The sequence below is a fragment of the Ovis canadensis genome, chromosome 12, assembly GCF_042477335.2.
Source record: "Ovis canadensis isolate MfBH-ARS-UI-01 breed Bighorn chromosome 12, ARS-UI_OviCan_v2, whole genome shotgun sequence".
NCBI lineage: Eukaryota > Metazoa > Chordata > Mammalia > Artiodactyla > Bovidae > Ovis > Ovis canadensis.
This window is the reverse complement of record NC_091256.1, coordinates 62,358,422-62,374,874: the sequence shown is the minus strand read 5'-3', so window position 1 is coordinate 62,374,874 and position 16,453 is coordinate 62,358,422. Positions and strand designations below refer to the sequence as shown.

General features: G+C 57.2%; 2 protein-coding genes across 2 annotated transcripts; both read left to right on the top strand.

Annotated features, from left to right (window-relative positions):
- Positions 1–677: 677 nt before the first annotated feature.
- On the top strand, positions 678–5,290 carry SLC25A34 (solute carrier family 25 member 34). Its single transcript, XM_069546019.1, has 5 exons — positions 678–1,477; positions 2,073–2,138; positions 2,239–2,391; positions 2,799–2,933; positions 3,562–5,290. Exons 1-5 carry the CDS (start codon positions 1,100–1,102, stop codon positions 3,742–3,744), a joined length of 915 nt encoding a protein of 304 aa, XP_069402120.1. The 5' UTR covers positions 678–1,099; the 3' UTR covers positions 3,745–5,290.
- A 292-nt stretch (positions 5,291–5,582) lies between these two features.
- On the top strand, positions 5,583–10,024 carry TMEM82 (transmembrane protein 82). Its single transcript, XM_069546011.1, has 7 exons — positions 5,583–5,822; positions 6,063–6,184; positions 6,354–6,426; positions 6,622–6,796; positions 7,560–7,977; positions 9,119–9,306; positions 9,587–10,024. The coding sequence occupies exons 1-7, from the start codon at positions 5,773–5,775 to the stop codon at positions 9,677–9,679; spliced, it is 1,119 nt and encodes a 372-aa protein (XP_069402112.1). The 5' UTR covers positions 5,583–5,772; the 3' UTR covers positions 9,680–10,024.
- Positions 10,025–16,453: the final 6,429 nt, after the last annotated feature.

Here is a 16,453-nt window from a genome sequence, read left to right as displayed (position 1 = left end):
GGGTGGCCCCGGCAGGAGAGAGGCCCCCTGGAGTAGAGGTTGAGATGGACAGGGTGGTGCTGGCTCCCACCTGAGCAGCCTGGCAGCTGACAGTAGTGCCCAGGGATGGGAGGTTCCATCTCACCAGACACCAAGGGCCACTTCCACGCCTGGGCCTCCGCTCCAGAGAACCACCAGGAAGAGGGGCGGGACTAGGAGGGCAAGTCCTTGCCAGGCGAGCAACCAAAGCCACAAAGTCACTCGGTGAGACACAGCGGCTCTTATGTTTCCATCTCCTACCCACCCAGGGCGATTGGGTGAAGTACTGTGCTAGGAGTTCATTACACATCTATAATTCTCGAAGGAACTTCTGCAGTGGGTGTCCATACCCCGACCTTAAAAATGGAGAGACTGAAGCTCAAAGAAAGGAAGTACTTGCTTGGGTCACATGTAACAGTGGAGCCTGGGATATCAGACCAGTTTCACAGGCCTCTGGAGCCCTCTGCTGTCACTTGGCAGTGGAACCATAGGGCACGGAAGCCAGACCAAAAGACCAGGGCCTAGAAAGGGGACATCACACGGTGGTAGGGGTGGGAGGAGCGGTGCTGAGATGTGGAGAGAAGGTCCCAAGCAGCTGCCTCTTGCCCAGGGCCCAGAGCTACAGCACTGGCCAAGCCAGAAGCAGGCACCAGCCCTTTGCCCCAGGGCCAGAGAGAAGGCTAGAGGGCCAGAGGAGCAGGAAGAGGCTTCCTGGTTGATCAGCACTCTGCTCGCCACCCGCCCCCCCCAGTCTCCCTTGGGGCCCAGGTGACCTTTCCCCCAGATCCCAGGGTCCAGGCCCTCCCTGCAGGGAGGTGTGGGGGATGGAGGCAGCTGGGATTGGTTTGGAGCCTGCAGGGGCGTGTCCTGGCCTCCAAGGAAGGAGCAGAGCAGGTGGACTCCCAAGATAGACCAGGAGCTGCCTGGCAGCCAGCGGCTTCTCTGACCCAGACCTCTGCCCTCCAAGACATGGCCCCGGGCTCCCTCGATCCCCAGCCCTGTGGCCTTGACAGGGTGAAAACAGCCTAAGCACCGCCACTCCAGGGCCTGTGCCCACCCCCTGGCCCCTGGCCCTGAGGCCATGGAGACAGTGCCCCCAGCTGTGGACCTGGTGCTGGGTGCTTCAGCCTGTTGCCTGGCCTGTGTCTTCACCAACCCCCTGGAGGTAGTGAAGACGCGGCTGCAGCTTCAGGGGGAGCTGCAAGCACGGGGCACCTACCCTCGGCTCTACCGGGGCTTTGTGGCCTCCGTCATCGCGGTGGCTCGTGCAGATGGGCTGTGCGGGCTGCAGAAGGGGCTGGCTGCCGGCCTCCTCTACCAGGGCGTCATGAACGGTGTCCGCTTCTACTGCTACAGCCTGGCGTGCCAGGCTGGCCTCAGCCAGCAGCCGGGAGGCACCGTGGTTGCAGGAGCTGTGGCGGGAGCACTGGGAGCCTTCGTGGGGAGCCCTGCTTACCTGGTGAGTGCATTGTCTCCATCCATCCCCTACCCTGTGACCCAGCTTGCATGGGGGCGGCAGTCTCCTGGGCTGGCCTCTAAGGAGCAGGTGGGGTGGGGCAGGCTGGTTGGGGCAGCTCCCCAGAACATCCCCGCCCAGGCTGCCTGGAATCTGCCCCTTGGTCCAGAACACCAGGGCTTGGCCCTGATCCTCACTCCCCTGGGGGCCCCACCCCACCAGTCCTGAGCCAGGGGAGGGGGTGGAGGGTGGCAGGAGGTCCCTTGTCTTCCTGTGCAAGAATAAAGCCTCCCTCTAGTGAGGGCCCCCTATCCAAGCCTGGATGCTGTCATTGCTCTTGGTTCTCAGAACAGCTTTCTAAGGGTGAGCAGAAAGGTCGCGAGAAGGTGAAGGAGCTTGTCCCAGGTCACACCTGATGCAGATGCAGGCTGCCTCCAGAGCCTCACCCTCAGCCCTATTCCACACATCGGGAGGCGGCAGGTGCGGGCTCAGGGAGGTCTGGGTGTCAGGGCCCAGCGAGGCGCCCTCGACACACACAGCTCCTCCAGGCTCTCCCAAGTTTCCATCCCCAGGCCCTGTGTCACCTCTGCACGCACAGGTCAAAACGCAGCTGCAGGCCCAGACGGTGGCCGCAATGGCCGTGGGGCACCAACACCATCACCAGGTAGGGACCGTCTCTCCTGAGAGTTCCCCGAGCTGGGCAGGTTGGATGGGCTCCTGGACAGGCACGGGCTGCCCACTGACCCCATGCCCTCTCCCCACAGAGCCTCTTGGGCGCCTTGGAGACTATCTGGCGGCAGCAGGGCCTGGCAGGGCTGTGGCGGGGCGTGGGTGGGGCCGTGCCCCGGGTCATGGTTGGCTCGGCCGCTCAGCTGGCCACCTTTGCCTCTGCCAAGGCCTGGGTGCAGGAGCGACAGGTGAGGCTCTGGGGACACCTGTGCCCGCCTCCACACACAGGAGTAGTGGGGGGCTCCTGCCTTCTTTCTTTCTGTCTGTCCAGATCCGCATCATACCCACACGTCTCCACCTGGACCCTACACAGGGAAGCCGAGGGCATGGTGACAGACAGGGCACCTTAATAAAGCTGAGGGCCCTGGCTCTGCCCTCAGGCCATGACCCTGGCTTTTGGGTCCAGCAAGAGTGAGGAGTCGGCAGTAGACCCTGAAGCTCAGGGGGGATGGGGTGGGGAGGGAGTGGCTGGAGGGGCCTCCTCTGCCCCACATTCCCCAGGTCTTCCAGCCCCCAGGTGCTGAGATGGTGGGGTGATACCACATGGGTGGGTGGAGGGCAGCTACGGGGGTCAGCAACCTGTATGTCCCCACAGTGGCTCCCGGAGGACAGCTGGCTGGTGGCCCTGGCCGGGGGCATGATCAGCAGCGTAGCTGTGGTTGCTGTCATGACCCCCTTCGACGTGGTCAGCACGCGGCTGTATAATCAGCCAGTGGACGGGGCAGGCAGGGTAAGCAGGGGATAGAGCGGGGAGGGCTGGGTGCTGGCAAGCACCCCCCCAACACACACACCCAAACACACACCCAGGGCTAGGGACATGCGGACATGTGACCTACACGCACACACGTTAATTCGGCTTGTTTGCTGAACACCCATATCCCAAGCATGTGCTAAGCATTTTCACATCCACATTTTAATTCTCTCCTCACAACCACCTTCATTTTCCTGATGAGGAGACTGGGGCTCAGGGAGATCATGTGACTTGCCTAAGGTCACACAGCTGGTAAGTGGAGGAACCTGAACTGGAATCCAGGCCTGAGCCCACAGCCTCACTGACACAAGTCCTCCTATACCCTGGTACAGGATGTGCCCAGCACAAAGGTGCCCTCCACAGCCTGCGTTAGGGATGAAATCCGCCTGCATGCTGCTAGCCACGCCTGTCCTGGGGCGGGGGCTGCCTGGAGGAAGCAGCCCCTTTTGAACTTTCACAGCCCAAAGGGACACCTTTATGTGATTCGCTGAGCTTGGGGGCAGTGCCTTTTCTGAAGTACCACAAAGGCCTCACACAGACACACGCCATTGTGCCAGCCAGGGCCCCACAATGCCTGCAGTGATGTCTGCCCTGTGTCTGTCCCCAGGGCAAGCTATATGGCGGCCTCTCCGATTGCCTGGTGAAGATCTGGCGGCAGGAGGGCCCCCTGGCGCTCTACAAGGGTCTGGGCCCCGTCTACCTGCGCCTGGGCCCCCACACTATCCTAAGCATGCTCTTCTGGGATGAACTCCGGAAACTGGCCAGGCGGAGCCAGCACCAGGGCAGCTAGGCGGTGTCCTTCACCCCAACACAGCCGGCCACTTGGCAGGACATGATGGCCCGCTGCAGCTGGGAATGGCTGTTCCATAGCCAGCCCAGGCCCAGGCCCTGCCCCAAGGTCCAGGGAGAGTGTGGTCAAACAGCTGTGGTCAACCCAGCCCCTGGGCCCACACAGGGCCAGCGGACCCACCTGGAATCACCACCCACTCCGTTCTCCAGAAGTGTTCATCCTTCTCTGTCCCAGGTTACCTTATCCCAGAGCCTTACTCGTCACAATAACTACTCCAAGGTGTGAACAGCGCTGTGAGCTGGGTCACATACCTGCTTACACAGTGAAAGTGAAGTTGCTCAGTAGTGTCCGAATCTTTGCGACTCTATAGACTGTAGCTTACCAGGCTCCTCTGTCCATGGGATTTTCCAGGCAATAGTACTGGAGCAAATTGCCATTTCCTTCTCCAGGGGATTTTCCCAACCCAGGGCTAGAACCCAGGTCTCCTGCATTGCAGACAGACACTTTACCGTCTAAGCCACCAGGGAAGTCCTGGGAGGTATTAAAACTCTGTTGCTGATGAGGAAGTGGAGGCTCAGAAAGGTGAAGTGCTTTGACCAAAGCCACGTAGCTTTGAAGGGTCAGAGCTGGAACTGGAACTCACCTCTGCCCACCCCCGACCTGTGTGCCCTTGGTGAGAGCCAGGACCACGGAGGCCAGAGTGGCCCTGAGGGATCACTGCACGCGTGGGGAGGTCCTGGGGAGCACCGTGAGGCACTGGGGCCATCATCTGTGTTAGTCTGCCAAGGCCACCATTACAGAGCTCCTCAGACTAGGCAGCTTAAACAACAGAATGTTCTTTTCTCACAGTTCTGGAGATTTACCTGTCCAGGTTTGGTTTCCTCTGAGGCCTCCCTTCTTGGCTTGTAGACACCTGTCTTCTCCCAGGGTCCCCACCTGGTCTTCCCTCTTTGTGTCTGGGTCCTAATCCCCTCTTAAAAGAACACCAGTTATATTGGATTAGGCCTCAGGCTAATGACCTCATGTTCCTTCATTACTTCCTTAAAGACCCCATCTCCAAATACAGTCACCTTCTGAGGTTAGAACTTCCCTACATGAATCCGGGGTCAGGGAGGGGACACAACACAGCCCCTCAACTACGAGTTTTTACTGAGGGTCTCCTAGACGCCCAGCACTGTGGGCATTTGCACAGATTCTCATGACAGTTCTGAAAGGTAGCTCTTGATGCGCCCATTATTCAGATGAGCAGACTGAGGTCCCAGGAAAGGAAGCAACTTCCTCAAGGTAGTAGAGCTGGGTATCCTCATCCCAGACCCTTTTCTTTGTCCAAGCTGCAGCCACACTCCCCCCCATGGGCGTGTCCCTAAGGCACTGACCTTTGTGCTACAGAAGTGGGCGCTGAGTGCCTGAAGAGGCAGGACTGGCTGAAGTCAAGTGGCCTGAACTGCCTTGCCCGCCACACCCCATGTCTGCAAAGAGCTGCTCCCCAGGCGCAGCCCTACTGCACACTCCAAACCAATAAAGTTTTCTATTTTGTCTACTTCAACGGCTCCGCACTTCTGGCAGCCTCAGTCTCTGGACTCCAGAACCCCAACCCGCGGCTGGCTCTTCTATCTGGGAAAGGAGGACCCAAAAGAACTGGGGCGGCCCCACCCCTCAGGCCAAGCGAGGCCTGCCTGCCGCCTAGTGGGCACGAGGAAGATCGTCACGGCGGGCGGCCCTGCGGTGCAGGGGGCGAGGGCCTGGAGCTGGGTCCTGACGCTACCCTCCCACACCGCCAGCCCCACCTCCCCCACCCTACTCCGCCCCCGGCAGTAGGAGGGGAGACACCCCTTCCAGGCCTTGGGCTGAGAAAGCGAAGCCTTAGGCTGAGAAAGCGAAGCCTTAGGCTGTGGGGGATGGACCCCGACCCCTTCCAGACCTCAGGCTGTGGGGGGTGGAAGCCCCCTTCCAGACCTTGGGCGGAGCGGGGAACCCCACACTTCAGGCCGACAGGGAGAACCCATAACAGAGGCTGAGGAAGGACAGATGAGGCTTGGGGCTTCAGGAAGGCGCTGTGGTGCAAGGCCAAGAGGAGGGTGAGAAAAATGGGCGCCAGTCTCGAGCAGGACCGACACCAGCCCACCCAGGGATGCCCTCCACCCCATGCTGCCCAAATGGCAAGCGCCTGGGCAGCGGTCTTAACTCACAGCCCCGAAAGTTTAAGGCCCTGGCTCTCATCCCTTCCCCTCCCCTGGGCTTTTGACCCCTCCCGGCTCCTCCCCTCGCCTCCATCACCTTTGCCCGGTGGCGGTGACGTTGCGGTCTCTCCGGTGCAGACCTGGCCGGAGGCTGGGCTGGATCCCGGTGGCCATGTTCTCCCTACTGTCCCCCACCTCCTGGCTCCCCAGCCTCCCCTCCCTCGACTGGGGCTCCGGCCTCCTCGACGCCCTCCTGCAAGGTGAGCGCCTCCCCCTTGCCCCTCAGCCCCGCCCCCTGCCGGACACCTGCTCAGCTCCCGACGCTCCCACCCACGTGGAGGATCCCACCCACCTGGAGTATCCAGCCGCCTTGCCTGCCGGCTCCTCTAACCCTACCACACTGTCCCCCCTCCCTACTGCCCCCGTCAGGCCTCGTCGGGGCCTGCGCAGTCTCCATCCTGAACAACCTCCTGAAGGTCTACTTCTTCGTGGGCTGTGCCAAGTGAGTGCCCACCTCCCCTGCGCCCTGAAACCCACAGTGAGAAGAGGTCTCTGAGAGGAGGGCCGGGAGGAAAAGGCCGCCCCTCCCTCACCCCAGGGAGTGGCTGGGAGCCCCGGGACCCCCTCCAGGGACCAGACTGGTGGTTCTGCACCCTCTGTCTGTCTCCTCTGCCCGCGCCCCTGTCTGTCTCCACAGCCACCCGGAACTTCGTCTTGAAAAGCAGAGGCTGCAGGCCCGGTGGGCGTCGCTGGAGACCGTGCATCTGGCAGGGCTGGCCCTGATTCTGACCGTTGTGGGGGTCCGGGTGGCTGCCCTTGTAGTGCTCGAGTTCTCCCTCCGGGCTGTCTCCATGCTGCTTTCCCTGGACAAGGTGAGACCACAGGGAGGTGGTGGGTGAGGACCGCCTGGCCCTGAGCCCTGGTTTTCACCCCGGAATAAAAAAATTGGCAAAACTGTGATTGCCAACGCCCAGTCTCCACTCAGAGTGGACACAGCCCCAGGCCAAGAAGATAACAAAGCAGCTCGAGGCTGTCTGGAGCTTCCAAGCACCGAGGCACTGTGCTAGATGCTCTGAGCGCATCACCTCATCCTTGTGACCACAGTGGGTAAAAGTTCGCTCGGATCCCAGTTTCACATGTGGGAAACTAAGGCTCAGAGAGGCAGAGGGGCTTATCCATGGTCAACAACCAGCAAGAAGTAGAGTCAGGCTTTGAACCCAGTTCTTCAAGGCTCTGAGCTGCCACTCTTCAGCCAGCAGACCAGTCCCAAGTAATAACCATGACTGAAATTAAGCTGAAAGAAATGATGCAGTGATGAAATTTCCCTGGCAGTCCAGTGGCTAAGACTCTGTGTTTTTAATGTAGGGGGTGTGGTGGGTTCGATCCTTGGCCAGGGAACTAAAAATCACACATGCCTGCGTGACCTGGCCAAAAAATAAATTTAAAAAGACAAAAGAGACGATCCCAGTGGGCTTGACCTGAAGGCAATATTTCCTCTTTGGGAACGATCCCTGAGGTTCCTTCAGGCTCCAGCCTCCTACAGAGTGGAGCGTCTGTACTGTGACACCCTCTGGGTCCCCCCAGGGTGATGAGCGGCCTAAGCCCCCATCGTTGTCCCCCCACCCACCCACCCAGGGCTCCAGGGGCACCGAGAAGCTACAGCTGTACCTGCTGTGCCAGTACTCATTGGGCTGCGGGCTGACCTGCGGCCTGAGCTTCCTGCAGGAGGGCGCCCCGCACCGCACGCTGAACCTGATGCTGGGCCTGGGGCTGGCAGCGCTGCTCAGCACGGGTGCCCAGCGCCTCCGCCACCACGTCTGCCGGCTCTACGAGCTGCACAGCAGCCAGCGTTACTGTGGGGTCTGCCTGAGCCTGCTGGCAGGCGCGCACCACCTCCCCCGGCTGCTGGGCCGCACTCTGGCCGTGACCTTTATAGTGAGCAACCTGGCCGCCGTGGCCCTCATCAACCAGGACCTCCTGACCACCTCGGAGGCCGTGCGCTTCTGGACGCCTCTCACCATCTGCTACACCCTGCTGGTCATCTACATGCAGGGTAAGGGCCACGGGCAGCAGCCGATTCACTCGACACTCACACCCTACCGTCTGCCCCGGGCCCAGTGCCGTGCTAGGCCCTGGGGAGGACGATGACACTCAGATCTGGCCCCTGCCATCCCAGAGCACCCAGTCTGGTAACAGTAGCCATGCAGTAAACAGAAAAGGGTACAGGGTGCAGGGTGAGCCCAGTGAAACAGTACTTGAATTGGGCCTCAAGGATAAGCAGGAGCCCCGGGGAGAGATCACGACAGAGGGAATCATGTGTACCAAAGCCCAGAGGTGACTCAAGGCCTGAAAACAGCAGGGAGGGGACGAGGCTGGCCGGGTTCACAGGGGCCCAATGGAGAGCTGTCATCAGCCAGGTGAGGCAGTCTGTTCAGACGCTGTTGTAGGGTTTTAAGCAGGGGCGAGTGACCTGTTCAGATCTGGGCCTGAGGAGGAGCCACCTGGCTGAAGGGTAGGGATGGGGCCGAAGAGACAGGACAAGGAAGGGCAGTCAGGCAAACAGGGCAGAGACACAGAGGCCCTGATGTGGGAATGAGCCTAGCACGCTTGATGGACCACAAGAAGACTGGGATGGTTGGAGGCAGCAAGCCTGAGATGAGGTTGGAGAGTGGACTCCGATCAGATGGGGCAGGACCTCCTTGTAAGGTAAGGAGTCTGGAGTTTATTCCAGATGCAGGGGCATGTCCTGGGAGGATTATAAGCAGAGGAATGATTCCATCTTGTTAGTGTGTTTAGAAGGCTACGGGCTGCTGAGTACACGCTGAGTTGTGGGGTCTAGACTAGAAGCCAGGGGCCCAGTGAGAAAGCTGATTTGAGAGATGAAAGCAGAAAGAGCCTGCAGGGCTCACTGATGGATCGGCCGTGGGAATGCAGGAAAGCGAAGAGTCAGGACGACTCCAGGGCGAGACCCTGGGTGGGCAGTGAGGCCCAGGAGGAAGAAATGCCCTGTAGTTGCAGAGTGGAGATGGGGTGGAGAGGAAGGGAGGGGGGCTGCCTGTGGAGGGAAAGGCTCGCACCTTCCTGGGGAGGAAAGTGGTGGGGGAGCTGGGAGGCCCAGGCCCCAACTCAGCTGGACCTCAGGGTGGGGTCGCAGGGATCGGGCAGGTGGCCAGTGACGGGGGCCCTGTTTGCAGAGGAGCAGCGGCAGCGCCCCGGCCTGAAGAGCCACGTCCAGACGGTGCTGGTGCGCATGTGCAGTCTCTCCGTGCTGCTGCTGACAGTGGGCCGCTGGCTGGACCTCCTGGGCACCCTCATCTGCCTGCTGGGCGAGCTCTGGTGCCTGGTGGGCATCCGCAGCCTGCTTGATCTTTGCCAGATACAGGTGGGCACCCCCGCCCGAAGGTCCCCCAGACACTGAAGCCCTGCTCCAGACAGCCCCGGGAACCTCACCAAGTCAGGGTTACCTTTTGACCCCTCAGAAGCCCAGGTCACTAGGAATGGGGCGATTGAGGGGCACCCCTACCCCATCCACAGCCCACCCCATCCTATGCCCCAGAGCCCCAAATGAGAGGAGCATCCTGGAAAATTGGAGGCCTGAGTGCCCCCATGGGATGGAGGGGATTGAGTGGCACCTCCATCCTTTCCTCCCTGTCTCCCCTCAGGATTTTCCACCCCAGAGGCCTTCGGTGTCAGCTCCAAGCCAGCCCCAGCCCTCAGCCCCTGCCCAGCCTGAGGAGGGGACGGCTACCTCTTGAGTGACCTCGGCAGGGACTTGGGAGGCTCTCAGGTCCGCTCAGGCTCACCTGGAGGCCTTGACCCCAGGCTACTGCCTGGAGGCAGAATGGCAAGGCTGCCCTCTACCTGGAGCACTGGGGATCTGCGGGAGGGCGGGGAGGATTTGGGGCTGGGTCCCTCAGAGGGTGGGAGTACCTGGAGGCCGCTGGGTTAACCTTTTCCTTTTTCTCAGGGCGGGGGAACAGATACAGGTCTCCTAGACCTGCCTTCCCAGGGACATTGGGGGGACTTGTGTCCCCATGATGGCTCCCCCCGTTCCCCACCTCCCTGCCCTTTCCACAAACAATAAAGGTGACTTTCTCAGATTTTTCTTAGAAACGTGAACACACTGAGAGGTGAAGAGGCTTGTCTAAGGCGATAGAGCTCTTCTGACTGGGGCAGGCTCCTGGGATGTGTGCCTAGCTGGGTCCCTGGGATTCAGGAATTTGGTGTGGAGGTGGCTGAAGAGGTGATCCGGATGCAGTGGCATGGATGGGCACACAGTCTGGGACTCCCCGGCTGTCTTGCGTGGAGGATGCCCGTGTCCTGTCCCATCCCAGGTTGAGAAACCAGTGAAGGGGCTATGATGCTTGGGCCTCTGCTGGTGCCCTTGGGTCCCCCACCTCTGACCCTTACATGGGGATCCTTCCCATCTCAGCCGTGTTCAGCCTTGTGTCCCCCGCAGGGCCCAGCTCATGAAGGTCAGAGTATATGGAAGAAAGATTAGGCACCAACAACTCTGCTTATCTGCTGTGTGGCCTTGGGTAGGCCACTGCCCCTCTCTGAACCTAGCAGAAGAACAACTGTCATCTGTTGGGCACTGTGCTAAGCATCTTTATTATCTCATTTCATTTTAACGTCAGACCCAAGAGGCAGGTACTGTTACTACTTTTAATAGATTCAGAAACCAAGGCTCAGAGAGGTTAAGGGAATTACTCAAGGGACCACAGCTAGTTAATGGCAAAGCCAGGATTTGAATTCAGGTAGCCTGACATCCAGAGTTCAAGTGCCACGCATGCTCCATGCTCCTCACTTCTTGTAGAAGAATTGGAGCCAGGGAAGTTAACAGAGGTGGGCATAGTAAATATGGCAGGTCCATTCCTGGTAAATTCTGGAATGTGGCTCCCACCACATTTTGTCCAAGTTAACCTGAGGCTGTACTATACCTATGATCTCCTGGTCCAGGCACCAGCCCACAGGGCAGTTTGCATCCATGAGGGTTGAGGACCCCAACTCAGGGGTCCTTTTCCAGAAGAGACCCCACAGGGCAAAGGAGACTGCCAGCCAAGGGACTTCCAAACAGGTTGTGAGGGTCTGGTTGTCTGGGAGAGGCAGGGGAGGCACCTGGGAGAAGGCGGGACCTGGAAAAGGTTCTTGGAGGGTTCCAGATTCTGATGGAACTTCTCAGCCAAAGCCTATTGCTTTGGAGCAGACAGAGTCCAGCCTAGGATTCTACTTCCCGTCCTGGGTGCATCTGAGATCCAGGGACCGACTGGCCCCAAGGCTGGACGGTGCTTCCAGCACATTCCTTGAACTCAGAAGCTCGAGCCCAACTTCTGATCCCCTGCTCTCCATCCTCCTCCCAGGAGGCACATTGCAGACTCAGGGAGGCTGGGGTGGGGGAAGTGCCTGTGGATGCCCCTCCCCCAGTACAGAACCCAGCCTCCATCTGCCTGGGAGTGTGCTTGTTCCCTCTGGGCAGGAAACTTGCCCCAGTCTAGGAGGAAATGGGCCAGTCTAGGTGGCACAGGGCCAGCCCCTTGCCAGACCCAGATTGGACAACTGGGTTCCAACTCGGGCCTGATGTTTTTCCTGGAAGGTTCCCCAACCTCCCAGTCCCCAACTCTGCCTGTGACCTGGTGGGAACAGGGCTGGGAGGAGACTGGGCTTGGCGACCCTTTCCTTTTTATGGGTACAGGGACTGTTTTCCAAACAAAAAGTCAGCCACGTGAGCTGAAAAAGGATTCTTTTCTTATCTATTAAATTATTTTTGTGAAAATTTTGACAAGGGTATAAAAATCAGATCATTCTACTGAGACACACCAAATAAAGAGAAATAGGCCTGAAGTCCGGAGGGCAGAAGAAATCCAGAAGGTATGATCTGGAACAGGAGCAGGAAGCTAAATTTGTTAGGCCACAGACCATGAGATACCAGATCCTGGGCTCTGACCAGCATCCTCCTGAAGAGGTGGGAGAATAGAGCCCCAGTTCCTGCTAAGAGGGGATGGTAGCCTCTGGACCGCCTGGGATTGGGGTAGGCCTGCCTCCTAGCTCCTAAGCAACACCCCCCCAACCTGTGGCTTTTCTGAGCTATGGCATTGTCCCTCTGGCTGCCACTTCATTCCTTCCCCCATTACTGAACATCTGCATGGGGCAAGGCCCTGGGCCAGAAGCAAGATGCACAAATAGCCATTGCTGCCAAAAAAAAAAAAGGCTAGTAAGGAGATAGAGTAATGGAGGGTAGGGAAGACATGTTTGGTATCAAAAGCCACATAGCAAATGACCCCCAAATTTAGCAGCTTAAAGACTTGGAGGGGACTGGATCCTCCCTTTGCCTGGGAGTGGGGTCTCTCCCGGAAAAGGACCCCTGATTTGGGACTCTCAATCCCCATGGATGCAAACTGCCCTGTGGGCTGGGTGCCTGGACCAGGAGATCATAGGCATAGTACAGCCTCAGGTTAACTTGGACAAAAGGTGGTGGGAGCTGAAAGAGTGTTTAACCAGTATTAAAACCAGCATCCCAGTGTTTTCGCTGTATTCTGTTGGTTAGAAGCAAGTGGCTGTTTAGCCACTCTTGAGAAGAAGGGATTACTGGAGGACACAGTAGAGGATAGGGGTCTTCGGGGGCCGTTTTGGAAGCCGCCTTCCACAGAAGGCTTCTTTGAGAAGACCTTCCCTGAGGAGGACCGGCCAATAAGAAAGCTGAGGGAGGAACACCCCAGACTGAGAGAACAACACAGGGAAAGGCCCTGAGGTGGGAACCAGCTGGGAGAATCTAGGAACAGCAGGAAATTTAGCATAGCTGGAACATCACAGGATGCAGTGGCCAGAAGGAGGTCACGGAGGTGGGCAGGCACCAGAGTGCTCAGGGCCAAGGCCAGCATTGGGACTTTATTCTCCTGTGGCGGGCAGACAATGGAGGGTTTGTACACGGAGGTGACATTATCTGGCTTACTTTTTCTTTCTCTTTTTTTTTTTGGGCTTACGTTTTCAAAGGGTTCCTCTCCATGCTCTTTTTAGAGTAGACCGTATAGACACGGTCAACTGGTTTTTGAAGCATTTGGAATAGCCCAGGTGAGAGGCTGGGGGCTTGGGCCATGGAGGTGGCCAGGCTGGCTGGATTCTGAACATGTTTTGAAAAGCTGATAAGATATTCTGGTCCTTAGATGTGAGCTTGGGAGGAAGCGAGGAGTCCTGGAATCCCTAGGTTTTTGGCCTGAACAGTGGGTGAATGAATTGGGGACCTCTAGGGACAGGGCAAGGTTACCTCATGTAGGTGGGGTCACCATCAGCAGAAGGTCCAGTGTTACGACACGGTCTGAGGTTTGGGGAGCCCCTGCTGAGATTGAGCCACAGAAACTAAGTCCTGAAGGTTGAGGGGGAATTTCGAGGCCACAGGAGTGGTGGTGTAGCCCAGGTAGGTCTCAAGACTTCTGAGTGGCTTGCGGGATGGAGGAGGGGTCAGTGTGGCTGGAGCAGAGGGGACAAAAGGGCACGAGAGATGCTGTCATGGAGGCAGGCTGGGCCAGATCACCAGGACACGGGAGGGGCTTGCCATTTCCCCAAGAGTGTCGGGAGCCGCAGAAAGGGTGCGGGCCTGTGATGACCGCATGCTGCTTTCGTGAGACGGCCTAGCCTGCTTGGAGAATGGATTATAAGGAGTAAGAGCAGGCAAATCTAGGACTTTCCTGGTGGCCCAGTGGTTAAGAATCCACCTTCCAACTCAGGGACAAGGGTTCAATCCCTGGTCATATGCAACTGAGCCTGAGGGCCACAGCTAAGACTCAACACAGCCAAATAAAATAAAGTAAATAAGAGCAGGGCTAATTCAATTTTAAGGGTTTCTTTTAGGAAGAAGAGTACAAAATTTGTATGTAAGTGAAAACTGAGGTTGAGAAAGAAAAGCAAGATAAATTACTGGAACTGTAGAGACTTGGGTCAGTTCTCCTGACATCTCTCTGGGCACTTTGGCAGGAACACTTAAAAGGAAGATGTTTCCTGCGTGTAACCTGGCTGCCCTTCCCTCCTGCACCACTTCATAACTCCCAGAGACTGTCAGCCCTCACAGGGACCACGCGAGTTAGGGAACTGAGCAGAAGTGTCATTAACTTCACAGTAAGCCCACCTCTGGCCTTCCCTGGAGGCTCAGTGGTAAAGAAGCTGCCTGCCATTGCAGAAGATGCGGGTTCGATCCCTGAGTCTGGAAGATCCCCTGGAGAAGGACACAATTTAGGGACTAAACAAGAACAACACAAGCCTGCCTCCAGGGAAGAGAAAAGTAAGGAGGTCAACTGGGGGCTGTAGCAGGGCCTAGGCCATGTTACACTTCAGTTAGGCGGGGTCTCAGGATTGGGGTCCCCACAACCAGAGAAAGCGGTGGAGCATTGGACAGATGCTGCCAGGGGTGGGAGCTCAAGGAAGAGCCTGGGGTCAGTGGGGGAACAGGGGCCTGGTGCTGGCAAGCAGCTGAGGGATTGGGGAGATTTAGGGAACACTCCCAAGTGAGTGAAACCAGGACTTCCTCCTCTGTTGACAGCAGGGATTCGGACTTTCAAAGCCTGGTCAAGGAAGAGGCCTTTCCAGCCCACTAAGACTCAAGCCCGACCATGGCCCACCCTACACTTCCCACTGTCTCTGAAGCTGATGCTGAGTTGCTTAGCGGAGGCCTGGCCATGGGAACCAGTGGGTCCAGCCAGAGCTAGCTCAGGCCCCTGGACCAGGAGGGGATTAAGAGCCAGATGTTGTTGTCACAGTCAGGTCTGGAGGCTGGGCCTGCCTGGCCTGTGTGAACACGGGCTTGGGGTCTGAGAGTTGGAACTTCATGTAGCTATAACTGTGGTTCAGTTACTCTCTGTGTGGTTTCTGAACATGTCCTACACACTTTGGAGAAGGAAATGGCAACCCACCCCGGTTTCTTACCTGGATTCCATGGACAGAGGAGCCTGGTGGGCTACAGTCCATGGGGTCACATAGAGTCGGACACGACTGAGTGACTAACACTACACACTTGGCTGTTCAGTTAAAAGGGCTTAGAGCTGGACTATGTAGGCTTGAATGAAGCTTCCTTACGGAGATGACCTTGAACAAGTTACTCTCTGTGCCTCAACTTCTCCATTTGTTTAGAGGACCGTACGGGATGAAGCAGGTAGGGCACTCAGACCAGAGCCTGACCTCTGGTGCTGTGGCCCCCACCTCCACATCAGTCTTGGCGAAGCCCTCTTGATGTGAAGAGTCGATGAGCACAGTTGAGTAAGAGGACCCGGAAGAAGACACTGGCTTGGGTGGCAAAGACAGAAACAGATCTCCGGGAGGAAGGAAATGAAGAGATCTCCTGCCTCCTCACCCATCCAGCAGACTGCTCCCAGGTGGAGAAAGGTGATGAGTATTTTCATTTTATTTGCAAAGAGCTGCATGAGAATTTAGCTGGTGTCGCACAGAGTCAGACACGACTGAAGTGACTTAGCAGCAGCAGCAGCAGCAGCAGCAGCAGTGGTAAAGAACCCGCCTGCCAGTGCAGGTAGATATGAGAGACACGGGTTCAATTCGTGGGTTGGGAAGATCCCCTGGAGGAGGGCAGGGCAACCCCCTCCAGTATTCTTGCCTGGAGAATCCCATGGACAGAGGAGCCTGGCGGGCTACAGTCCATAGGATTGCAGAGTCAGACACAACTAAAGCCACCTAGCATACACGCATAAGGATTTATAACCCTGTGCTGCCCATTTTTCTTGTATTATTTTCCCCCAGCCTTCAGGACAACCTTGTGAGGAGCTGATTGTTATTTTCTGTATCTTCCTGGAGAAACCTCAAAGTTCAGAGAAGTTAAATGACTTGCTCAAGGGGGCTTCCCTGGTGGTCCAGTGCTTAAGAATCCATCCACCTTCCAGTGCAGGGGACGCAGGTTTGATCCCTGGTCAGGGAACTAAGATCCCACATGCCGTGGGGCAACTAAGTCCCCAGCAACTGCTGGGCCTGTGCCACAACTAGAAAGAAGCCTGCCTGCCACAACGAAGACCTGACGCAGCCAAAATTAAATACATAATTTTTTAAATTATCTTGCTCAAGATTACATAGCTAATAAGTGGGGGAGCCAGGATCCAAATTCAAGTGGGTCTAACTCCAAAGCCGAAATTCTTAATGCTCACTAACTTTGCATATGCAGCTACTTTAAGACCCCCTCCTCCTACTCATGCATTAAATTCAAATTACTGAGACCCTACAAAGTGACAAGCACTGCGCTGGCTGCTGGAGACAGAGTAGAAAGTCAGCCCTGCTCCCAGTCTGCTGGGTAAAGCATATTGGTTCCACTCAGAAGCCTTGAGGTGAATCCGTAGGATTGACATGACTCCTGACACCTGGAGGAATTGGCACAGGCTTCTCAAAAGTGCTGAGACTAGTATAGAGTTTGCCAGGAGGAAGGGAGTGATCAAGACTCATTAAGTCTCACCAGTATGCCTCATGACTCTGCTATAAGCAACAGAAATAGTTTTTAACTGGCTGAAGAAAAATCAAGAAAAAAAAAGATGCACTGGTTCCAG